The sequence below is a fragment of the Camellia sinensis genome, chromosome 2 (genome assembly GCF_055761805.1).
Source record: "Camellia sinensis isolate YWXY chromosome 2, ASM5576180v1, whole genome shotgun sequence".
NCBI lineage: Eukaryota > Viridiplantae > Streptophyta > Magnoliopsida > Ericales > Theaceae > Camellia > Camellia sinensis.
This window is the reverse complement of record NC_138962.1, coordinates 213,518,896-213,543,625: the sequence shown is the minus strand read 5'-3', so window position 1 is coordinate 213,543,625 and position 24,730 is coordinate 213,518,896. Positions and strand designations below refer to the sequence as shown.

Sequence of the window (24,730 nt, the reverse complement as noted above, 5' to 3'; positions counted from 1 at the left end):
TTTAGGGACTAATTTATATCGTCATTAGGATAGTCGCTAAAAAGTCGCCCTAAAAATAAAAAAAAAAGACTTTTAGCAATAAAATTTCAAACATGTCAATAATAAATAGACTTTTAGGAACAAAATAATTTGGTCTCAAAATGGTTTATTTTTTGAGACAAACAAAATTGATACCAAAAAGATAATAATTAATCACTAATGTTCAATTTTCGTTGCTAAAAATATAGTGGCGATACTTTTCGCAACAAAAATATTTGGTCTCTTTTCGTCAAAATGACATTTTAGTCAATTTATGATATCCGTTAACGGCGTTAGTTGTGATGGGGCGGATTGAAATTTTTGAAACCTCAGGAAAAAATCTGCAATTTCGTTAAACCTTAAGGAAGGCGTAGGTAATTTGCCAAAAAAACAAAGTAAAACAAAAATTCAACCCTAACTATAATGTTAGGGAGCTTCTATTTCCGCACACCAAATCTTCTTAATGAATTTGAAATCCCATTTTTTACTCAATACACAACTTATCATACCAAAAATATCATCATCTCATTCATTTTTCAAACCGTAATCCTAACCATAACTTTCACCATTCTTCATTTATCATCGGCCGACCAACCACTACCTCCTCAGTCGGAAATTGAAGCTGCCACCTGCCACCGTAATTTCCATCCCTCCACTATCCTCAGCCACCATTACCAACCCAGCATACACCATTCCAATTCATCTCATGGTATCAAACTGTAGTTTGTTAGCTATGTATTCAATCCATTAAACATAGCAATTCGTGAGATTTATTAAATCATCCCTTTCAGATAAGGAGATTGAATAAATAAGTAAATTACAAAAGTCACAAAAATTCCTTTCCACGTAACTATTATTTGCATAAACACTATACTTCAATTTATGTTTTCTCAAATGGATAGAAGTCTTAAGTATTTCAGGTCACTAATCTGTGCACTTGAATTCACTCCAGAATGAAAAGAACTATTTTCAAGTTCGAATGATAGAGGCAGCAAGAAGTACCGTCAGAGATGAAATGTGTAATGAAGATGATGGTGACAATGGTAGTAGTGGTGGAAAAAATTCACCGGATGTGGAAAGTATGATTAGGTTGATCAATGAGAAGGCCAACGAATTAGGATATCGGTTGAAAAAATAAAAATATTTTAATATTTTTATTTTAAGATAAAAATGTAATATAAAAAAGATTAAGTGTGTAGAGTGAAAAGATTTGGCGTGTAAATAAATTTTTGTGTTTGTTTTGAAAGATTAGGGGGGTGGGATTGGACTATTAGTCCCACCGGACTAATAGTCAATTGTTTGTTTCATTTTTTTTGCTCCGGACTAATAGTCCCCGGACTATTAGTTCCACAAATATGGGATTATCCTATCCCATGGGGGAGGGTGAGATAGAAACCATGGGATTGGTATCCCATGGGATTATTTTGTAAAATGTCTATTTTATCCTCAATGCTATTACTTAACAAACAATTAAAAAAGAATAAAATAGTTTTTTAAACATTTATAAATTATTTTTTTAGTGTTGTTAATTTAAAATTATATATTAAATAAAAAATTTTAATTATAAATTATAAATTAAATTTAATTAAAAATAATAAATTATAAATTATGGCCTTATAAATTAAATTTTTTTAGTGTTGTTAAAAAATTAAATTTACATATTAAATTAAATTATTTTTTTAGTGTTGTTAATTTAAAATTATATATTAAATAAAAATATAAATTATAAATTAAATTTATTTAAAAATAATAAATTATAAATTATGGCCTTATAAATTTATATATTAAATAAAATTGTTTTTTATTGTCGTTAATTTAAAATTATATGTTAAATAAAAAATATAAATTATAAATTATAAATTTAATTTAATTGAAAATAATAAATTAAAATAATTAAATATTGTGCAAAAAATAAAATAAAACAAATTTTTATTTAATCTAGTTAAAAATAATTAAAATATTAAAGCTATGTTTAATATTGCTATTACTTAGTAAATAATTGAAAATGATAAAATAGTCATTTGAACATTTATTCTTCTCTATAATATCCCAAACAAACATTGGATAACTAAAAATAGTCAAATTCAAACATCTAATCTCATGACTAAACAAACATAGGATATAAATTTAGTCTAACCAAATAGTCTTGGAACAATGTATCCTAAGAATAATAGTCCGATAAATTACAATCTTCTTATTCAGTCCGTCCAAACAAACGCACCTTAATGTTATTCAAAAGACCCAACAGTTTTGGGTTAAAATTACACTCATAACCAAACACCTCCCAAGATGCGCTCTCGCTCTCGCTCTCTCTCTCTCTCCATGACCTAGACACATAACACCGCTCCGAGAGCACAAACAAAGCTGTCTCTTCGAATCTTCTGAAACCATTCTTGCACTCCCAAGAAACACACACATCCATGGAAGAAGAAACTAATAAGCCTGCCCAAACTACACCACCACCAACCCAAATCCCAGTTCCAAACACACCCCAAAACCTCCCTCCTCAACCTCCTCCATCCATGGAACAACCTCAACCTCCCCAAACATCTCAAAACCCAGATCCAAACACAACCCAAAACCCTCCAAATACAAACCCACCAAAACCATCTCAAAATCTCACTCCTCAACCAATGGAAGAATCCGAAACTGCCCAAACCACATTACCCACTCAAAACCCAATTCCAAACCCACCAAACACAACCCAAAATCTCCCTCCCCCTCATCTTCCTCCTTTGCCTCAAAAGAACAACAAGCGACCTCTTGACCAAAATGGGCATATTCAGAACTCCAAGTACTTCAAGATGCGAGCTGTTCTGAAGGACCTTCGTCCCCATTTCATTGAGGTAATAATATAATTCAACTCTTTTTTGATAAAGTTTCCATTTTGTGTTGAAAATTTCATATTTGGGTTTGTTTCAAATGGGTTGAGAATGCAATTGATCTGTGGTTACTGGAAATTTTTAATTTGGTTTTTGTGTGATTCTATTTTGGGGATTTTTGGTTGATGCATTGATTTTTTTGTTTTTTGGGCTTGTAGGATTAATTAATATATTTAGTGATTTTATTTATGGGTTTTCTTTTTGCAACATTATGATATACTCTTTTCAGTATATTAATTTGTTCACTCAATTTTTTTTGGTATTAAAAATTTCATATATTGGTTTATTTCTAATGGGTTGAAAATGAGAGTGGCTGTACTGTTATTAAATGTCAGATCTTGTGGCTGCTGGAAATTTGTTATTTGATTTTTGTGTGATTCTATTTCTGGATGTGTTTGGTTGATGCATCAGTATTAATGTATTTATTCAGTGATTTTTATTTCTGGGTTTTCTTTTTGATACATTATGATCTTCTGTTTTTGCTATTTGAGTATATATCAGCAGTGCAAGTGGAATTCATTTGGCGGGTTATTTATTGATACATTTTAATGATAACCAAATCATTTCTTCTATAGTTTTACCTTATTTTACACGTTGACAATCTAGGTTGGGTTTTAGGTTTTAGGTTTAGTTTATTGCATGTTCTAATAATGGGGTGTGACTAAATTAAATTTCTTTTCTTTCTAAAGGAATTGGACAAATTTGCTCAGGTTTGGGTCCAGGGATTACATGTAGTTTAAAAAAGTTGTGATGAGGATTGTATTTCTTTGGTCCTTCCTTGCAAGCTACAGTTTCTTTCTCACATGATCTTTCATATCTTATTGTCCAATCTCTGTTAATACGTTTCACTGTCCTGGGTTTTTCCTTTTGTTCTCTGCATGTTTTTTTGCAATTTGTTTTTATTGAATCTAACTGACGTTTTGTAAAATGCAATTTGTAAAGAGTCTAAGGACTGTTAAGATACAAAGGCTGGACTTGTTGCTTTTCCTGCCAAAGCAGTGACCCAAATATGATGTGACCAAGACAAAAATATTATGTGGCAATATAATGATTTGCCATCCTTATAGTAAATTTTGAGGCTTAACCACATTTTTGTTGGAGATTTGGCTAGTTAGAGGGTGGGCTGGGTAAATCTCAATTGGATCTTGGCATTATGGTTGCTGCATTCTAGAAATTGCGGGTCTTTTCTAGCAATTAGAGTGGCACTGTAGTGGTCTGTTAGATCTTCACACAACGAGGTGGGTAACGTAGCAAAGAGAGGGTCTGCAAAGAGAATTTATGCATCCCCTTTATGCCATGTTTGGTTTGGGGTTATGGGGTGTTTGCAATGTGAGGTTGAGGTTACATAATTACATTTGATTGGTTGCGTAGTGGGAATTTCTGTTGGTTACTCTTTACATATATAATTATATATATATATATATATATTTATTAATTTTTTTCCTTTGAAGGATACCTTTTCTATGATTTTTCTTTAATAATTATTGTTTTTGTTATAAAGCACGTGAAATGGACTCTTAACTCCAAGAATGAGATACAATTTTTGGGTGTAGTTGATTATTATTTGATCTCTACAAGTGTAAGACTAAAATAGAGATTGAGTTTCATAGCTCTTCAATGTAAGAATAGAAATTGAGTTTTGTAGCTCTTCAATGTAAGAATGGGTGAGGAGAAAAGCAAAAGAAAGAAAATAAGGAGATTGGGGTCTGGATGTGTTTTAAGCTACCTGTCAAATCCGGGCTCCTTTTTCTAACAATTGAAAAAATAAACTGGCTGGTGCAGCTGTGAATTGCACTCCAATCAACTTATTGGACCATAGTTGTTATGATCTTTTGATGGATAAATAAGGACGTTATTTAACGGTAGTGACAGTTGACTGATTTTCTATCTATAGAATAAGATGCAAAGTTTGAATAGCTGACAAGTGCAGTAAATCATTGTCCTTAGCTGTGAAGTTTTTGCACTGGGCTATCCATTAAGCAGGATTGGTCATCACATAAAAGTCATTTGGCAACGGCCATTAATTTCCGGTTACTTGTACTAAACCTGATGGGACCAAGTACAAATCATTGTTGTTTTTAACTGAAGTACAAATTATGCAACTGTTATTTGTAGCAGTGCCATAGAAGAGGATATGCCTCCCAAGGAAGTCATACTAAAGATAGAAGAAATGTATTTCTTATGTGATAAGCAAGAATTACCCATAGTTTAATTTGATTTGACTGCTAAAAATTGAAACTTGATTTAAATGGTTTGACTGCTTAAAAAAAAAAGTTTTGTTGATAAGTAAATGGTTTATTATACTTTATACCCTTAAACTATTGCCAAATTATCTATTTAGTTCTTAAACAATTAATTGTGTCTACTAGGTTCTTAAAGTATATAAATCATAGTCTATTTAGTCCTTAAACTATCAATTGAATCCATTAAGTTCCTAAAGTATTTAATTCAAATTTATTTAATTCTTAAAAAGATTACAAAAATAAAATTTAAGCCTGTAAATATTATAAATTAGTAAAAAACCATATGTAGTTAAAATTTTATTTCAAAAAAATTTTAAATTTTTATTCTGTCTTTGAAAAGTGGGCGTCAATTCATATATTGAATTCCCTTTATAAGGATAAGGGTAATTATTTATAGTATTTTCTTACTTATCTTCTACAACGGATGCGTGCTTGCTTTTTTCTAGTATTATATGTCAAATTTCGTTTATAGTTTTAATTGACTGTTTTTAAGTTTTTCACTAAAATTTTTTTGTTACTTAATTAATGTATTATTTTGTTCTATTACTATTTGTAGAGAAAAGCTATTATTTAAATTATTTAATTCTACTTTTTCGATGTATCTAATATTCATATAATTTATTGGCAAGACTGAAAAATCAGACTTTAATATTAATTTAAACACATAACGAAATAAAATACTTTTTCAACACAAAATAAAAATATAAAATTTTTTTTTTTGGTACTAAAATCTTAATTGGGGAGGGTTTTTTATTAATTTATAATACTATGCATATATTTTATTTTTATAATCCTTTTAGGGTCTAAATAGATTTGAATTATATATTTTAGGTATTTAATAGATTCAATCGATAGTTTAGGGATTAAATCGATTTTGATTTTTATGCTTTAGGGACTAAATAGATTCAATCAATAGTTTAGGGATTAAATAGACAATTTGACAATAGTTTAGGGGTAGAAAGTGTAATAAACTCTTAAATTAGTAAATGAATGACTAGTTGGAAACTTGGGTCACTTGAATTGAGCTTTTGATCAGGTACAGAGGTATCTCTAGATGCATTTAGATCTTATGGGAAATAGAGAACGACAAATAGAGTGGTGCAGTATTCATATTTGAAGAATAGTATAATGTTACCCTTGATGACTTTGGTACTACTAATCTTAAATTGAAATTTCCTACTTCTTTTTTACTTGAATTTTTAGTTTGAAGGCCTGAGATATTTTTTGTTATCTTGAAGGTTCTCCGGACTCCTGTCTTTCACAATTGCAAGGCAGCTCATGAAATTCGAGAACGTAAGCTTTTTGATATTTATTTAGCTCTTGACATAGTTTGAATAAGTATATATATATGCTTGTGTTCTGTTTGGTTATTTTTTTGCTCTTTTGGCACATATGATTTTGCATGTCTGACAATGTATGGGTTAACTCACACACATCAAGTTCTCTCTGTTGTGTGACACATATTGTTGGATATCTTATATCAGTGTTAGGCACTAGCATCCATATTAAGTCCTTGTTACATGGCCAATGAAGTCCAAAAAGAAAATATGTCGATAATGGTAGGCTCACAGTTCACATGTAATACTTAACACTTTAATCAACATCTGACCTTTTACCATGCTAATGTTTATGTTTGTGTCACCAAATTGAGTTCCCTTCTAGTACTGAGTTGTGTAATCTGCTTTTTATTTTGTAATTTCAGAAAACATGAGAGAAAAAAATGATGTTTTGGAGATAAAACAAGGGGGCATCCTATGGGTTCTTTTTCTTTCCTATGAGAAAATATGGAACACAGTGTATCAATCGTCTTTGTCTTAGTTACTCTCAATTCGAACTTCTTCCTCTCATTTCTTTATTATTAATTTCCTTGATAGCATTCAAATTTTATATTATTTGGACATGATTTTTTGTCCAGTTACTTCATCTAGGACATAAATGAGCCTTTATTTTTGCCCAACATCTTGTGGGTTTATAAAAAGGGTTTGTTCTTACATTTATTTGATGTTTCTGCATAATTTTGCAAGCTTTGCCTTTTTTAAGGAGCTCAGAAATGCTTTTTACATCCAATTCATATGTTGGTTCATTCCTCAAGGTGGTTCTCATCCTCTGTTTTCTAGTGATGATTATGTCAGAATTTCATTGAGTTATTTGAGGAATAGGTTCTATAATAATATTCGGAATGAAACACTGTTTTCACTTAAAAGGAAAAAAACAATTCCCAACTGCTTGAATCGGCTGCATGAATCCTATTTGGCTATTGGCCCAATTTGGCTTGGCTGGTTGTAATGCTCAAGAATTTTCACAATCTTTGGCCTTTGGATTAACCCCAATTCTCTTATTGGAAACCTGTGCAAAGCTCTTCACCCTAGGGTCCTCTCCTTCACATTGGAGATCTCTTTAGTATGGTTGGCTTTTTAGTATCCACAATTCTTGTATTTTATCTTGGTTATACGTAATTGAATCCATTTAGGGCCGGTAATCATAGTACCAAGTCTACTTCATCATAAGGTAAAAGAACCATGTCTCCCATGTGTGGTTCAGATTGTTGGCTATGAAGCACATATACTTCTAAAAGGGAGTTGTGCTCGTATTGTACCTGTATTGGATACCAATGCTCCTCAAATATTTGCGGGTACATACCCCATACTTGATGGTAATTTTGAGAATTATAGGACACTTTTTGGACATTTTAGATCACGTATCCAAACTAACATGAATTGAGATTGTAATAATTTTTGCATAATATTAGAGTATAATTGCTAGATTAAATACAAGAACAGCTTTTCAACATTTTCTTAGTTCTTACCAAAGAAGAAAATAGTGAGATTAAAGTAGTATGCTATTTTTTTAGATTTTATCAAAGTAACGTATCCACTGGAAAAGAAAAAAGAAATAAACTAACTATTGGCTCGTAAACTAATATCTAATTTCTAAAGAACAGTTTCTCATTATTCTTTGAGCTCGTGTATAATATAATGTTAAAAATTATAAATTGTTTTCAACATATCCTAGCCGTACCCATATCTCTATCGTGTCCCGTATCCATATCGATGCTTCATAGATTGTTGGTCAAAAGGCAATGCAACTGGTCTCCAAGTTTTTTGGATTTTGTGTGTTTGTGCCATTTTGTGATCCATGGACTTGTTGGCATAACTTATTCATACATTATTATTACTATTATTAGAAAGAAGAAAAAATGTTTTGATTCATGAGATGTGCTTATGGTAATGGTAACTTGCAGAAATGAAGCTTTTGATGGATCTATACAAAGAGATGACGGCAGAAACAATCTCCATAGACAAGTTTAAGAATGTTCCGGAAGGTCCTTTGTCAGGTGAAATCCAATATGGGCAAAAGCATAATCACCAATACGCTAAGCCGACCGAGCAGCCTTCGGCCCCTGTCCTATTGGGAACTATATCCGACAAGCAGACTCAAGGGACTTACATCGTCGGAGGATCGGCTTTTGGTTGGAATTTTGTCACTTACCCTGGTAGCAAATCAGTCTACTATGGCAGAACTAAGGAAATGTTTAGGTCTGCAAATGTAGTAATTCCTCAAGAAAAACCCAATTTGACCTAGGATTCTCTCTCTCTCTTCACCCCTGTTGAGTGTAAGACTATTAGTTCACCCCATGTTATATAGATGGGGATTTACATAGGTGGTTGTATCATCAACTGTAAGGGGGTGGAAATTTGTATTGAAATCAATGTTGAAACTGGTTTTAATGTTCAGATCAGCTTGTGTTGTCATGTTGCCTAATTGGTTGCTATGTTCTCATATCTTTCAATTTTACTTGTGAGGAAATAACTGCTTGTTTGGATGGAAATTTAGGAAAAGAAACTGAAAATGGTACGTAATTAAAGAATTTTCATATGTTGAAGTGCTCAAGGTTGGTATGTTTGACTGGCTTCTTACCGAAAGTAACATCCCTGTACAAAACAAACAGTAATTTACTTTCCATTGGTGTTATTTCTAGGATTCATTGTTTTGGACAGTCTTGAGGCTTAAAGGCCAAACACAAAGGGTAACCTTGGAGCTAGACCCTCCAAGGGTTGGAGGGTTTACCCACTGGTGGTATGCCACATATCGGCTTTACACCCACACTCCAGGCACTAGATATGGTTTGTTTAGGTTTGAAAAACATATCTCATCAGCCAATTCTAGTGATGCCCGAGAAGCTAGCTCCATGGCTCAATCAATTGTACTAATGTCTGAGAGGCTAGCCGCACGACTCAATCGGGAAACCTCAGGATCAATATTAAAGTACCTATTGCCAAGCTAAACCCTAGGGTTCTTAATGCTTAATCAAGCTTCAAGTTCAAGGTGGTTACTAGAAGCAATGTTTTAATAACCGGACCAGACCGGCCAGTTCAACCAGTAGAATCGGACCTAGTTCCGATTCAGATGATCCACAAAAATCGGACTAGGCCAAAAACCAGCCTCGTTTGAAAAAATTGGAAAACATTGATGGTTCAACCGGAAAAATCGGTGAACTGGTCGCGGTTCTGAACCAACCTAGTGGTTTTTTATTTTATTTTATTTTCTTCTTTTCTTTCTTTCTTATATATTTTTATATATATATATATATATATATTATATAGCCGATATATATATATATATATATATATATATATATATATATATATATATATATATATATATATTATCAAAATTTTGACTAAAAACTACTTTAAGAGTCTTCTCTCATGAGGAGTCCCATTGAAAGCTTGAAGAAATTATGAAAGTCTATTCCTATCTATTGGACAAACAATTGTTCAAAGAGAATCTAAAAATTCGATGCTTTGAATCATATTTGATAGGAGGCAGAGTTGAAAATTTCATTTCCCTCCATAATTAAATCTGGTATTCAATTAATTTGTTTGGAGGGAATGTTAATTTTTTTTAAATTTTTTTTTAAAACTAGTGACTTTTTTTTTTTTATCAATTGTGACTTTATTAAATATTATTAGTAAATATTATGCAACACATTTTTTTATTATTTCAATAATTATATAGTTTTTTATTCATTTATAATTTATAATTATATTTTTAATTATATAATATTAATTATGACGTTACGGTTCTACCGCTTTGACCTGATGGTTGAACCAGTGATCCGTCCACCAGGTCCCTTTTCTGATTCGCTCACCGGTCCGATTTTCAAAACATTGTAGAAATTTGTAAATGAACTGCTTTAATTAAAAATTAAATTGAACTCAATCTTCATACCAAATTAGAATTGGCTAAACTTATTTAGGGTTTTCTTTTCAGTTTGGAAAACATGATCTTTATTTATGTCAATTTGCATATATTTACTGAAACAATAAATGGAACCTCTTTTCACATTGGAAAGAGATTGTTAACTATATATATAATTAATGGAACATTTGCAAACACGAAGGGTCCATAGCTCAGTGGTAGAGCATTTGACTGCAGATCAAGAGGTCACCGGTTCGAACCCGGTTGGGCCCTTTTTTGTTTTTTTGTGCTTCTAATATTACTGCTGTTTAAATTTTGATTTTGCTTCAACTAAGTCTCTCAGATAAATTAGTGTTGCTACTAATGCAATTTGGACTCGAACAAAGTAAAAATGAAATGTTTTTACTGTGTTTTGAAGTTGCAAATCTATACTTGTTTGCCAAAAAAAACTGGAAAAGAGATAGCTCTCTTACCAGCAAAACTGATGCTAAAAGATTTTGAATATGTTATTACAAGAAAACCTAAAAACCAGTTCCATACTCATCAAAAGAAAAAGGGCAGCCCCAAGTTAGGCAGTCACCATTGTTGTCTTTTGAAGGAAGAGAAAATAAGAAAAGGCACCAGATGAGTGAATGCTTGCTAGAAACTAGTTGTAGACCAGAAGCAAATGGGAAAAGACACCAAATGGTCAAAGTGCAAATTGGAAAGCATATAATGAGAGCATAAAGCTGTATTCAGATCTTAAATTTGTGGGGGGAAAAGAGGATAGTTGTGCTTTGATTTTTTTTTGTTATGATTTTTTGTGTTTTTAAAAATGAATCAATGACAAGTTTGAAAACACCTACCATTTTCATTTTGTGGAAAAAATACTTTCGAATATACAAAACACACTTTTTAGTATTTCCTAAAAAAATTCAGAAACTATTTTCAAAAACATTTCATCAAACAATGTTTTTCGGGGGGGGGGGGGGGGGGGGTGTGAAGAAGAGAAAAAAAACCCTAAATCCAATATCCAAAATCACCCTACTTCATTCCTCTTTTTCTTTTCCTTTTCGTTTCCCTTCCACAAATCCAAGATCCAAACATAACCTAAATCTCATCCTTGGGAGAAAGTTTCAGTACACAAATCCAATCAACTCTCAAAATAAATTTCAAGGTCTACGCTAAAGTATCCTCTACATAACTAACATTCAGAAATGGCACTGCAAACCTAGGTTTGTGACCATCTCAAGACCAAGAAGATGGAGAAAAAGAAAACCAGTAAATTTCACACTTTATTGACAATTTCTGGGAAATCAAATAAAGCATTACATCAAAATTGTAAATACACGAACACGAAGTACCAAATAAATCATTATAACTTCCAAAACAAATAAATGTAACTATCTGAAGGGCGTGAAAATCGACCAAACTACAACTGTGAACAAGAAATGAAGAATGATAATTTCGTTATGATTGTTGAATAGAATAAAGCTCCGGTCAGAGCAAAAACCTTTCTTTTTTTTTTTGGATAAGTAAGAGCAAAAACCTTTCAATACGTGCCAAATAATGATCTTCACAAAGGAAGTGAGTTTTCAGCATTCACTCAGATTTTCAAGAATGTAACCATTAGATTATCAGAGTTTTCCCATAAACTGCCACTATCTCTGAATTACCTGAGACGTGGATTGTTTCGGTACATGGAACATGATCACGAATGTGGTATGTCACATTTTCCAAAACGTACGATATGGTTAGACTTATTTGATTAGACTAATAGAATTTAAGATACTTCTAGGGCTCTAAGCATTAGACATCCAATAAAATGTTACCCTTTTTTTTTCCTTTCAAATTAATCATGTTACCACACACTTGTATGAGCATTATGACCAATTTTTTACCTTTGTCAACCCTACTCTCCTAAAATTTTAGTTTGTTATATTTGATTTGTTTTTTCTCTTTATGGTAACTTTTAAGGTTTATAGTGGAAAATATTTTTCGAATCGCTTTGATAGCTAAATTCATTGTTTTGGAATGAAACTGTACCATGTTTTGGAATGTGCATTCCAAAATGTAAATCGTTTTTATAAGGCAACACTCCCAAACATTACTTAGACAAATTGTTATAATCATCTCAGTAATTCCCCAAAGCTTCCAATTGTTAGTGAGTAATTTATGTGATATCAAGATTGACTGCCATTAAATTAGAATTCGGAAACAAAAACAAAACAAAAATAACCTGTGTGTAGCAGTCAATTGCAGTTTTGGAATCTTTACACCGGAAAGCAGAATCGCCTTTTTTCTTCGAATTTATTGTTGTCTGCATTTGGTCAGTCCACATTTGGAATGAGAGCTGCAATGTTGAAAGATGGTAGTGAGCTAAAGCACAATGCATAGGCTGTAATTTTATCTGGGTCAAAAAGAACGATAAAATTGTCTCTGGTATGACAAAGCATAACATGCTCTCAAGCGATTGACATCCTCCATGGCAACAAAAGAAAAAGAAAAAGAAAAAGCAAAAGGAGGGAGGGCTTTAGATATCAGCCAATTAGTATCAGGATTTTAGAGTTCCAATACCGATATTCACTTATGTATCAGTCGATATTGACCGATATATCATGCTCAGGCAACGGAAAATTGAAGCTGAAGCTTACAAAGCAATTATATTGCACTATGTATAAGTCCTAAACATTCTAATGAGACAATTATGTGAGATTAAGATGTTGACTTCAGAATACATGACGAGAAAAATCTAATCTTTAACAATTTTTAAACATATACAATACCTCATTGGTGACACCTTCGTCATCTTTATACCCAATGTTCTCCAAGATCTCATGTATGGCAGTCAAGTCCATTCTTAAGCATGCTTCACCAAGTGGGGATTTAGGTGAGAAGGAAGCACTGGGCGAGATGCCCATTAAGACATGAGGAGGAACCTGTACAGCAAGAAACCAAAGATTCATAACAAACCTAAATCTGCTTAACAAGATGAAATTGGCACATTCAAAATTTCAAATAACTAATTCTGACTATAAGAAGTTAAAAATGTAAAAGTATCATACCAAAAAAAATAAATAAATAATTAGGAAACAGGCCAGACTTGCCAATTTCTGAGTTGCTTTGGGATGATAAGCCTTTATTCTTAAGAAAATTAAGCAAAAAGTAAAAATGCAATCGACCTTGGTATTTTCCTGAAGAGTAGTCAAAATAGCCACTAATGACTTTGGATTTGGCCTTTCTTGGGGTTCATATTGCAAGCATCAAGAAGCCAAGCGTACTAACTCAGTCCTGGCATCATCGGAAAATTTTCCTTCCAAGAAAGAATCTGTCAGCATCTCAAGGTTCCTGTCCCGTATCAAATCAAGGGCCTGGCAGAATTACTACAGCATTAGGCACGTAATGTCAAATACATATCCTAGAAAGATCATTAATCTAAGAAATGGAAAATATCTGCATAAAGATATTGCATCCTTGTAGGTTTGCCAATTTTGGATCCCTATATACATATTCAAAGAGAGAGAGAGAGAGCAAGCCAGCTTATTGTAATCTCAATCTTCATAGTGAATTCCATTCTTCACCAGTGGACGTAGGCTTATAGCCAAACCATGTAAAGCCTTGTGTGCTTGGGTGTTTGTTCTGTTTTAACTTTTTACTAATCTTTGCCTTTGCCATGACAATTTGCAACCATTTTATTTATTGCTCTAATATGAATTTAAAGACTTCCATTTGTTTTTCAGAATGATTGTTTTAAGATAAGGGTACTTCGAGAATTTCTGTTTTCCCCATGTCCATTCTATTGGAGTCAAATGGGTCTTTAAGCCCTCACCCAGCATTTCCATTTTACCCTAGCTTCATGGTTTTTCCAAAAACCAACAGAAAGGACTTAGATTATTTCCAATTCCTGACCACTTTATCGAGGTAGATGTTTACATTAAAGTACACACTAATCGTGGTAATTTTTTTTTAAAAAAAATACATGCATAACTATGTATTAACATAGATATACAAATAGATGTGTCTGTAACTACGTATACGAAATCCAGAACAGAATAAAAAGATAAATATAAGCTTTGGGGGGTGCTCTAGACTCGAACAACAGTATTGTCAAAAAATAATTTGCATAAAGCATAAAACATCAAATTTGGTTGTAAGATACAGATACTTACATAGCTAGGGGGAATATGTTTCCCACTACGAACATCAAGCAAAAGAGTGCCAAAGCTATATATTACACCTTCTAGTGTCACTGTACCTATACAAAGAAGACCAGCATATGAAGCAAGAATAGTTATCTAAACATCATTTGGGCTATTTAAAACATCCAAGTAACAAAGGAGTGTGAAACATCAAATTTGTCATCAATGACATCAAGAGAATTTTGAACCAGATAAATAATTAACCTCATCCACCAAAAGAAGTATCTTACCTTGTTTGGCTGAGTTTTCACAATCTGCTTTCAGTTTAGTTTGATGAAAATAAACACCAAAAAAAAAAAATTTCAAAAAGATAAAATAAATTTGCCCAAAATATGAAAATGATAGTGTTTTTGATTTTTTTTTCTTCATAAACTCAAAAAACATATTTTGAAAACTCAACCAAAAGTTTGTTTGAATTTGTTATTGTAATTTTGTTTTCTGTTTTCACTTTCTGAAAAACACAGAAAACTTGTTTGGTGAACTTTTTTTGATACAATTTTCTAAAAACAATCTACCTTTTAGGAAACAACAAAGTTGTTTCTGAATTTTTGAAAACTAGCAAAAACATAAACAATTTGAAAATGATGGGCTGAACTTTTTATTGTTTTTGTTTCCTATATGAAAATGATTAGTGTTTTTGATTTTTTTCATTAAACTCAAGAAACATATTTTGAAAACTCAACCAAAAGCTTGTTTGATTTTGTGATCATTTTTTTGTTTTCTGTTTTCACTTTCCAAAAAACACAGAAAACTTGTTTGGCGAACTTTTTTCGATACAATTTTCTAGAAACAATCCACTTTTTAGGAAACAACAAAAGTTGTTTCTGAATTTTTGAAAACTAGCAAAAACATAAACAATTTGAAAATGATGGGTTGAACTTTTTATTGTTTTTGTTTCCAAAAACATGAAAAATGAAAACAAAGAAAACAGAAAATATAACAAAAACAGGATAAATATGCATTTGTGCTTAACTCTGAAAGCTAATTTCTTTTACCATTGTAGAAGAAAAGTAGAAGACAAATAACGTTACACTTGGTTAACAGGCATGTTCCCCCACAAAACAGAAGGAAGAACCAAAAATACGAGGTGAGATCAGAACGAAGTTCAATGAAAGAGACTTCTAATAGATCCTACATGATTTAAAAAAAAATTGGGGGCATAAAAATTGTCCTTTGTCAAGAGAATACATACCGGTTTTTAGAAACTCTGGAGGAGTAAATGCCAAATTTGTACTGTAAATATTTCCATTCCCACTACTTCTCATTAGGCCAAAGCACGAAAGTCTAGGATTACAGTCCTGCAAAATTCTAAAAAGATAAATAGAGGAACCCATATAAAATTCAACTGAATAGAGGTGTCCAAATTAAGGAAATATTTAATATATACCTCATCGAATAAACTCTGTAAGGATTTAGGTCATGATAAACGGAACAACCTTTGCTTGTACAATATTCTAGAGCTTGTGCAACATGTAAAACCACCCTCAATCGCATTGCCCAGTTCATAGGTTGTGTTTCCCCTAAACCAAAGGAATAATTGCATTATCCAATACACCAAATTAGATTGGAACTTACCCAACGATATAGAAATAATGGAAACATATAGCAAATAATTGACGCCAGTAAAAACAACAATACTTATGGAACCTATAATAAACAAATTTGGATTTAATAGTGAGCTATAAAGTATGGACACTTCAAAATAGGTGTCGTAACAATGTCAGACACATATAAGACGCAGACACAGCTGGGACATGCATTTGACACGCCACATGGAGTGTCTATTTATTAATACTTGTTTTTTCACTGTACATGCCTGGGACACACTTAAGAAGCATTTAGGCCACGTTCAACTTAGGTGGGAAAAAAAAAACCCTTACAGTGAAACAAGTGTTTTGCGAGTGTATTGTTGGGCATATATTCAGCCACGAGCAGCATCTCATCATCTTCACAGCAATAACCAAGCAAGTTTGCCAACCAATGGTTACAGAGATGGCCAACCAACCTCGCTTCTTCCTGTAGTTGCCAGAGAAAAATAATTATAGTCAAGAATGAACAAAAGGCACATCCCAAACACTACATATGTGAAACACAAAAATAAGTGACGTGGTAATTGAAAACCTATTCAAGACATATGAAGGAACATTGATTCCGACATGGATATGCAAGTCATCTTGGATCAATGCAAATTAAATGAAAAGTAAAAAAAGCAGAACAAATTTTCATAGTGCACAAAAATGTTCTTCACAAATTAGGAGATATGGAATATAAATTTTATAACAAAAAGGAAAACCTGTTTTTAGTTCTACACAAAATGTAATAAAAGGGTCAAGAAAAATATATTATGTGGTGCAGGATTTTTAAGGTAAAAAAGGTTTAAGAAACAACACAATTTCATAATTGTCCTGAAGAGAGAGAGAAAAGAAACAACCAGACTCTCACAACACAAGTAGAAGAGGATAGATATATAAGCCTAAATGAAAAACTCGGGGTGGTCTTATAAAGAAAGAAAAAAGAATGAATACAGTTGAACCTTCTTGTTTGCACCTAAAAACAATTTGATACCGATGGTTAGGACTGCAAATGAACCGAGCTCCTCACAAGTTTGGCTCAGCTTGGTTTGTTACGTATATAAATGAGTACGAGCAAGATTTTTAGGCTGGTTTAATAAATGAGCTTAGCTCAAGCTAGAATAAGCTTGGCCTGTTTATTATTTACTTAAACGATAAGATAAGTATTGTTTATATATTAAATAATGTAAAATGTGTTATACATGCATAATTGTAATATAGAATAATATTTAACGGGCTGACCAAGCCTGATTATCAAGCCTAATTTTTTATTCATCATCAAGCTTCGAGTTGAGCTCGAGCATGATTAGTATTAACGAGTTGAGGCAAGCTAGATAAATAAAAAAGCCAAGCTCAAGTATTGCAAAGCTCAGCTTTGCTTGACTTCATTTGCAGTCCTACCTAATCACGCCCATATACAATTGCATTGCATGGCAAAGCATGATCATAACAAAAAACTATGCAAGAGAAATGTATGAATTCATGTGCTCATGAGAGAGATTCTTCAGAATGACTTTACCAAGAATTGCTTCACATTTGGACAAGCTGTTTTTTTAAAGCGCTTGACAGCGATCCTCTGCTGATTCTCCAGCATCCCTTTATAAACAACATTTGGAGCCTTCTCACCATTCTCCGATACAATATCCTCAAACGGCATTCTTTAGCTACTCTAGTGTGAATTCACGGAATGCAGGCAAGTCGCTGACCTTCTCCTCTTCATTCTCTGACAGCAGACATATCAACCAACCAACACATACATCCAATTAACATAAAAAAGAAAAAAATTTAAAAATAATAAAAATAAAAAAGATAGGCAAGGTAACACACCAACATTAGGTGCCTCAACAATAGATGTGCTATGTCGTGAAACCCAACAACATGACAAGAGTTTGGAGGACTGGGAACCCATGTGAATATCAGTGATCAGAGTCTAAATAGCGGACACCTCCAAATGTGTGCCTCTCAAACCAAACCCGACATCAATTACAAATCCAACTCATTCAATTCAAACTCATCCAATTAATCATATTTTACACGGTGTCAATCAGTGACAACTTTTCCAAGCTTTTCAATGATAAAACCATAAGCAGAACGTCAATTCTGCCCTCAAACTCGCCAACTCCGAAGCGGAATAGATTTAAACAGTCCTCTCTTAAGAGGTGTAAGGTGTATGCTTCAACGACTGCAAATTTATTTGAGTACAGAAATTAGAAAGGCATATATAAAGACACCTCTGTCTATCAAAATATATCTTTCTGGGCACTCAAAATTTCTTTTAGATATTAAAACAAACATTTAGAACTCAACTTTGTACAGGCTATTATCAGATTCAAATTCAATTTAAGTAATACATTAAAAAAAATACCCATTAGACAAGAAACTGCAATTTGTAATTATATCATATCATAACTCAAACACACACAATTCAAAAAACTTGCCTCACCGTTACTCACCTCCTCAATCAATCATCCAAACAAGTCATATAAGTTCTTTTTCTCTCCATTTTTCTTTCTTTTCTCACCAAACCCCTCAATCCAAACAGTCTGTAAATGAAAAACATACCTTTTTAGAGACTCCCTTCTTTCCAAGTCAACTATGAAGCTCAAAACCACAAAAACAGCTCAACCCACATTCCAAAACTAAATACCCACAAAAGAACAGCTCACAAAACACCTTTTATTTGCATTAAAATAGATTTCTTTCGAATGTAAAGACTAATACAAGTCAGTATTTTCTTTAAAACCCTCTTCGATCAATTCAAGAACAATTTAAATGTCCCACTAAATCCACATTTTGGAGTCAAACATCACAATGCTACGCACGATGAGATCGAAGCTGTTGTCGAATTTTAAGGCCTCAATATTCCCATTTTTTGTGCTTTTTGAAAGCAACAAAAACAGAAAGCAAGGAAACGTGTTTTGATAAGACAATATGAAAACAAAGAACCAATACATGAAGAACTTCGAGAAGATTAAAGTATTCAAGTAGTTACATCAAACACATATGTCAATTTATGTACATGAATATATATTATATGATATTATAAGTGTACGGAAAAGAAATATGCCTTCTCGTATAATTCTGTTGACCAAGTCCACGCTCCTCCGTACGACGTCGTTTATCACCTGAAAACACAAACATGAGCTAACCGGCGAGTGTGTGCCGGAAACCTCTCCGATGCCTAAGTCAGTAAACTTGACAAATAGACAAAGCTCTATGTTCTCAGAAAGCAAAGTTGTGTGTTACCTCCTCCTAGGTGATGTTTGTGAGCTTTTTATAAGTTTCGAGTGGCACAATCCTAGTAGGATTTCTATTCCTCCATGCAGAGTCCTCCTAGGATTCATACTCCTAAGGATAATGCTTATCCTTTTACACCCCCACTGCTTAAACCAAGTGGGATGGTTTTCACCACGGCCGAACTGCCATACGACCGAGATAAACCTGGCTATACTGAGCCACAGAGTAGGCCGTACTAACAGTAGTTCGGTTCTTCCTCTTGCTGCGCCATATCTCGGTTCTCTCATACACGAACCATGGTGTGTTTGGACCGATCTACTGAATAGCAACATTCCGACCGACCTACCCAGAATACATCATGACCGGACTATCTCTGAGACCGGCCTTACTCCAAGTTGCACGGACCGAAGTAACTCAACATCTCTTCTGGGCTGGAGTAACTTTATCACTCTTGAACCGGAGTAACTTTATCTCTCTTGGGCCGGAGTAACTTTTTCGGCCTTTTTTACACAGTCCTTCGTACTTTGGGGCACAAAGTCCATCTCACAGCTCGGCCCAATTTTCACCAAAAATTACCCTCTCAATTGCCCCTTAATTCCATCTGCACAACATGATTGGGATTACCAGTCTACTAGCCGGGCTGGAGTTTTTTAAGCTTTTCCAGCCGAGCTAAAAACCCTTTAGCCTCTCCAGCCGAGTTAAAAACTCCTAAGCTTTTTAAGCCGAGCTACTTTCACTCCGGGCTCTGTTTTGTCCGGTCAAAACGTCTCTTCAATCGCGATTGTAACGCTTCCCTTTCCAATGACACGTGGCGGGTTCTGATAGGCTGGGGGCAGCTGTCACGCCGCCCTCGTACTGCGAAATTTTTGAACAGTCCCGCCCTTTTTGCCTTTCATCCTTTACACAAAACAACCCATTCATTTTTGAATCACTTACCCTACTATTCTTCGTCTTCTCTCTCTGTGCCTCTACTTCTTCCCTTATCAAGCTCGTGTTCTTCATTTGCTGCTACTGTTTCCAACTCCAGTCCTCTTTTATTCAATCTGGTAAGCAAATCCATCTCCCTTCCCTGTTTTACCTTCGTATCTGTTCTATGCATTTTGTTTACTGTACTTTTGCAAAACATTTTCTTCCATTTCTGCTTTGCTTCTGTACTTTCATGGAAAAACATTAGCAGAACTCATGCGTGTATGAACTATTCTGTAGAAAACTAGTCTTAGATCCAAAATCACGTAGCAACCAAACCAGGATTCCGTTTGTCCTATATAGGTAGATCACTTTAAACAATAACCGAACTAGAACTTGTATAAATAACAAAAGTTTCAACAAGTCACCAACTCCTGATTCGCTTTAGCCGAGATAAGATCACCAAACAAAGTTCAGACTAGTAACTTCGATCTTCAACCGAGCTAAGCCAGCTCTCTTTGTTTCTGAACCAAAACTCAGAAAGCTGCCCCTAGAGGCTCAACCGAAGTAACAAAACTCATAGTTTAACCGAATTAAACCTTTGGGGCTAAACAAGCTTTCTTTGTTCCTTAGACCGAACTCAGAAAGCGGCCCCTAGATTATGAACCGTTTTGACAAAATTTGTTTCCAAAGCCTGCGTGCTGAGATGCTCGCCAAATCTGGCTTAATAAGAACCCTGCTCAAACCGAGCTACCATGCATTTTGCTTAACTGAGATAGTACCTGCCCACGAAGCCGAAGTAGGGCTCTTTTACCTTGCTTTTAATTTGTAGCACGGTCCAATGATCTGTGCTTAACCCTTTTGTTTTCTACTTTGCAGACTTAGGTTGCCCAGACACTCCTCCGTGCGCTCAACCGAGCTACTGAGCACATTCTCTCGACCGAACTTAACTTATTAGTAACTTATAAATTAAATGGGGAAGTATAGGTATCTGGTAGATACTCCGGGCGGTTTAGCCGAATTCAGGAAGGACTATAACATACCTGATGATGTCCACTTGACTTTAGCCAAAAAAGATGTCATCCCATGGGATAATGAAGGCTTTGTCCCCTTCACCCTTTTATCCATTATAGAAACCGGACTACGGTTTCCAGTCCAACCATTGATCTGTGAATTTCTTAGGCAGACTAGATTATGCCCTACCCAACTGTCCACCAATTCATACCGCATCATTATGGGAATAGCCGCACTGAACCACCAAGCCGGACTAAACCTTGGCCTGGCCGAAATCTTCCACCAATATTCCATTGGCTCAAAAGAAGATGGGTGGGTTTATTATCTTAGAATACGTCGCCGCCGAGAGAAGATAATTAAATATACACCGGACAAAGATTTAAACGACGATGATTTTTTCTGGGTCTCTGGGAACTTTGAGGATTTTCAAGCCCAAATTCCTGGCCGACCTATAAATTGGAAGAAAGGAGAGCCCGGTAATTTAACTTCGGTCTTCTTTCTTGCATATATATATATATATTTTTATTATTATTTTTTTATTTCGGTTTGTTAGTCTATCAACCGGACTAACAGTTTTTCTTTCGCAGATTCCGCCCACCTCCATTCCTTATATAGCTATCCAAACCTTGCAATTTTGCGAGCCGCACTACGATATCCTGAACGTAGTTGGGCCAAATTGCTGAAATTCGAGCCGACCTACCGATACAGTGGTCGCCGAAAAGCTAGAGTAACTGACTTTCTTCTCGAAGACGCCCCAGAGCCGGACCCAAACTTGCCGCAAATAAGATTAATTCCTTTAACTGCTGAAGAGGAAATGGCCAAGAAGAACAGACTAAGGGCGCTTCTGACCGAGACAAGCAGGCCCGAAGTACCGTTACCAAGCCAAACGCAGCCTGCCGTTGTGGCCCTCCCCTCTCAACAGCCGTCTTCATCGCGCCGAACCAAGCTCGCCCGAACCACCGAGTCTGAACCAAGTTTGGTTGATGAAGATGAGACTGCTATTCCACCGATCCTGCCACCGAGCCCCCAACCGGAGCCCACCAACCGAACTACCACCAGCTGGGCACGAAAACTTACTTTCAACAACCGAGATGTCGTAGATGCTGATTCGGTTGTCGCTGAAAAAGATCACCAGTTGGCCTTTAGTCTGGCCAAGAGTGTGTGCCTCCCCAAGGATATGGAGCACCACCAAAAGCAGCTAAACACCGAATTAAAGTCCATTCGGTCTGCAACGAAGTCCATGATCCTGGTAAGTAGCTCTTGTCCGTTTTTCTGTCTAGTTTTTTAAACTTTTACTTCGGCTCATGGGAAGTCTTTGTTTTGTCAGGCAATTCAAAAAAACTACAACACTCACAAGAAAGTGCTGGAACTCAGAAAAACTACAAGGCAAGCTGTGGCAGAAGCCGAAGTGAAGTCGGCCGAGGTAGAAGACATCAAGAAGCAAATGGCCGAGCTACAAGCTGAGAACAGCAGGCTGACCGGACTGGTTAGTTCGGCCGAAGCAGAAAGGCAGAAGGCTGCCATAGCTCTGAAGGACAGGTACCTGCGCGAGCTGGTGAAGCTCGAAAGAAAGAAAGATGCCGAAATATCCCAAGTGAAGGAGAGCGCAAAAGAAGCCGGCAAACAAGGCTTCAAGAAGGCAGAGGATGCTTATGCCAAGTAGTGCAATGCTGCCAAGGAGCTGTTCTTCAAGTGTGGCTGGAGGGCGGCTGTTGAGAAGCTCGGTCAAAATCCACAGACCGAGGTTTTCAACCCTCCAGCCTACTCTATACCGAGCTCCCTTGCGGAGTATGCTAACGTCATGCAACAGCAGTTTCTTGAAGGCTCAGACTCTGACTCTGACGAAGACTCTGCTTCTGAAGATACTCCGGTTGTCAGTGTCGACCAGACAATTCGGTTGGAGCCCACGGTGGAAGATCTGACTACTGATCTTCCAGGTGAAACTGTGGTTCCAACCGAAACCACTCTCCCATCCGTGAGTGAGCTCCCGTCTGAAGCCGGTCTTCATGTTGATGCTGATGCAGCTTTTGATGCCGAGATTGATGATCTTTTTAATTGAATTTGTACTTTTTTCTTTTGTTACTCTGTCTTTGTGACCGGGCTATGCCCCTCTGTAATTGCTTGTTTTGATCTTTAATGAAAATCTTCTTTTTTGTGCTCAACTTTTATTTCGGTTGTGATTCGTATGCTTGCACTTGTAATGTCTTGAATGAAAATTTTGTTTGAACTCTTATTCCGGTTTTAGCTGGTTAAATTATGCTTACCAGCCAACCACTCCTTAGCCGATATATTTACTTCGGTCTGAGGAGTACACAGAGTTTGTTTAATTCAGCCAGCTATTTTCCAGCCCTACCCTTTCTTCGGCCGAAGAGTAACAAGAGTTGGTTTATTTCTGCTAACCACTCTTCAGCCATGTCCTTACTTCGGCTGAAGAGTACAGAGAGTTGGTTTAATCCAGCCAACCACTCTTCAGCCATGCCCTTACTTCGGTTGAAGAGTACAGAGAGTTGGTTTAATCCAGCCAACCACTCTTCAGCCATGCCCTTACTTCGGCTGAAGAGTACAGAGAGTTGGTTTAATCCAGCCAACCACTCTTCAGCCATGCCCTTACTTCGGCTGAAGAGTACAGAGAGTTGGTTTATTCCAGCCAACCACTCTTCAGCCATGCCCTTACTTCGGCTGAAGAGTTCAGAGAGTTGGTTTATTCCAGCCAACCACTCTTCAGCCATGCCCTTACTTCGGCTGAAGAGTACAGAGAGTTGGTTTAATCCACCCAACCACTCTTCAGCTATGCCCTCACTTCGGCTGAAGAGTACAGAGAGTTGGTTTAATCCACCCAACCACTCTTCAGCTATGCCCTCACTTCGGCTGAAGAGTACAGAGAGTTGGTTTAATCCACCCAACCACTCTTCAGCCATGCCCTCACTTCGGCTGAAGAGTACAGAGAGTTGGTTTAATCCAACCAACCACTCTTCAACCATGCCCTTACTTCGGCTGAAGAGTACAGAGAGTTGGTTTATTCCAGCCAACCACTCTTCAGCCATGCCCTTACTTCGGCTGAAGAGTTCAGAGAGTTGGTTTATTCCAGCCAACCACTCTTCAGCCATGCCCTTACTTCGGCTGAAGAGTACAGAGAGTTGGTTTATTCCAGCCAACTTCTAAGTTAGTTTTTCCAGCTAACTTAGAATACTGTTTGGTTATTCCGACCAAACGTCCTGCAGCCTGGATCCTTATCCTGGGCTTAGGAGGGTGTTGGTTTAATCCAGCCAACCTCTAAGTTAGTTTTTCCAGCTAACTTAGAATAATGTTTGGTTTGTACCTAATCTTCACTAAAGCTAGCTTGTACAGAGAACAACTCATGCTGAAAAGAATCGCTTGTTTTATTGAAGAAAGAAAAAATTACATATGTTTGAAAAAGCTAAAAGTAAAATAACTTGAGATTGGCCGTGTTCCATGGTCTAGGGATTGCTTTGCCGTCC

General features: G+C 35.3%; 2 protein-coding genes and 1 non-coding gene across 3 annotated transcripts; 2 read left to right on the top strand and 1 right to left on the bottom strand.

Moving 5' to 3' along the window:
- Positions 1-2,276: 2,276 nt before the first annotated feature.
- LOC114314644 (uncharacterized) lies at positions 2,277-8,905 on the top strand. Its single transcript, XM_082916906.1, has 3 exons — positions 2,277-2,864; positions 6,382-6,436; positions 8,385-8,905. The coding sequence occupies exons 1-3, from the start codon at positions 2,439-2,441 to the stop codon at positions 8,723-8,725; spliced, it is 822 nt and encodes a 273-aa protein (XP_082773032.1). The 5' UTR covers positions 2,277-2,438; the 3' UTR covers positions 8,726-8,905.
- Positions 8,906-10,546: 1,641 nt separating this feature from the next.
- TRNAC-GCA (transfer RNA cysteine (anticodon GCA)) lies at positions 10,547-10,618 on the top strand. The gene has a single exon. It is a non-coding gene; the product is annotated as a tRNA-Cys (tRNA).
- A 1,734-nt stretch (positions 10,619-12,352) lies between these two features.
- On the bottom strand, positions 12,353-18,135 carry LOC114295962 (serine/threonine-protein kinase BSK3). The gene is given in 11 exon segments (XM_082916905.1): positions 12,353-12,677; positions 13,111-13,263; positions 13,507-13,695; positions 14,494-14,579; positions 15,716-15,821; positions 15,911-15,924; positions 15,927-16,043; positions 16,404-16,539; positions 17,614-17,743; positions 17,745-17,817; positions 17,922-18,135. Coding segments are annotated over 11 exon segments (1,266 nt in total). The 5' UTR covers positions 18,004-18,135; the 3' UTR covers positions 12,353-12,497.
- Between the last annotated feature and the right edge of the window lie 6,595 nt (positions 18,136-24,730).

Bases quoted from the DNA above. Each gene is read 5' to 3' on its own strand.
- LOC114314644 (XM_082916906.1), top strand. From the start codon at position 2,439: ATGGAAGAAGAAACTAATAAGCCTGCCCAAACTACACCACCACCAACC. The intron at 2,865-6,381 runs GTAATAATATAA...GTTATCTTGAAG, and splicing joins TTCGTCCCCATTTCATTGAG to GTTCTCCGGACTCCTGTCTT. The intron at 6,437-8,384 runs GTAAGCTTTTTG...GGTAACTTGCAG, and splicing joins AGCTCATGAAATTCGAGAAC to AAATGAAGCTTTTGATGGAT.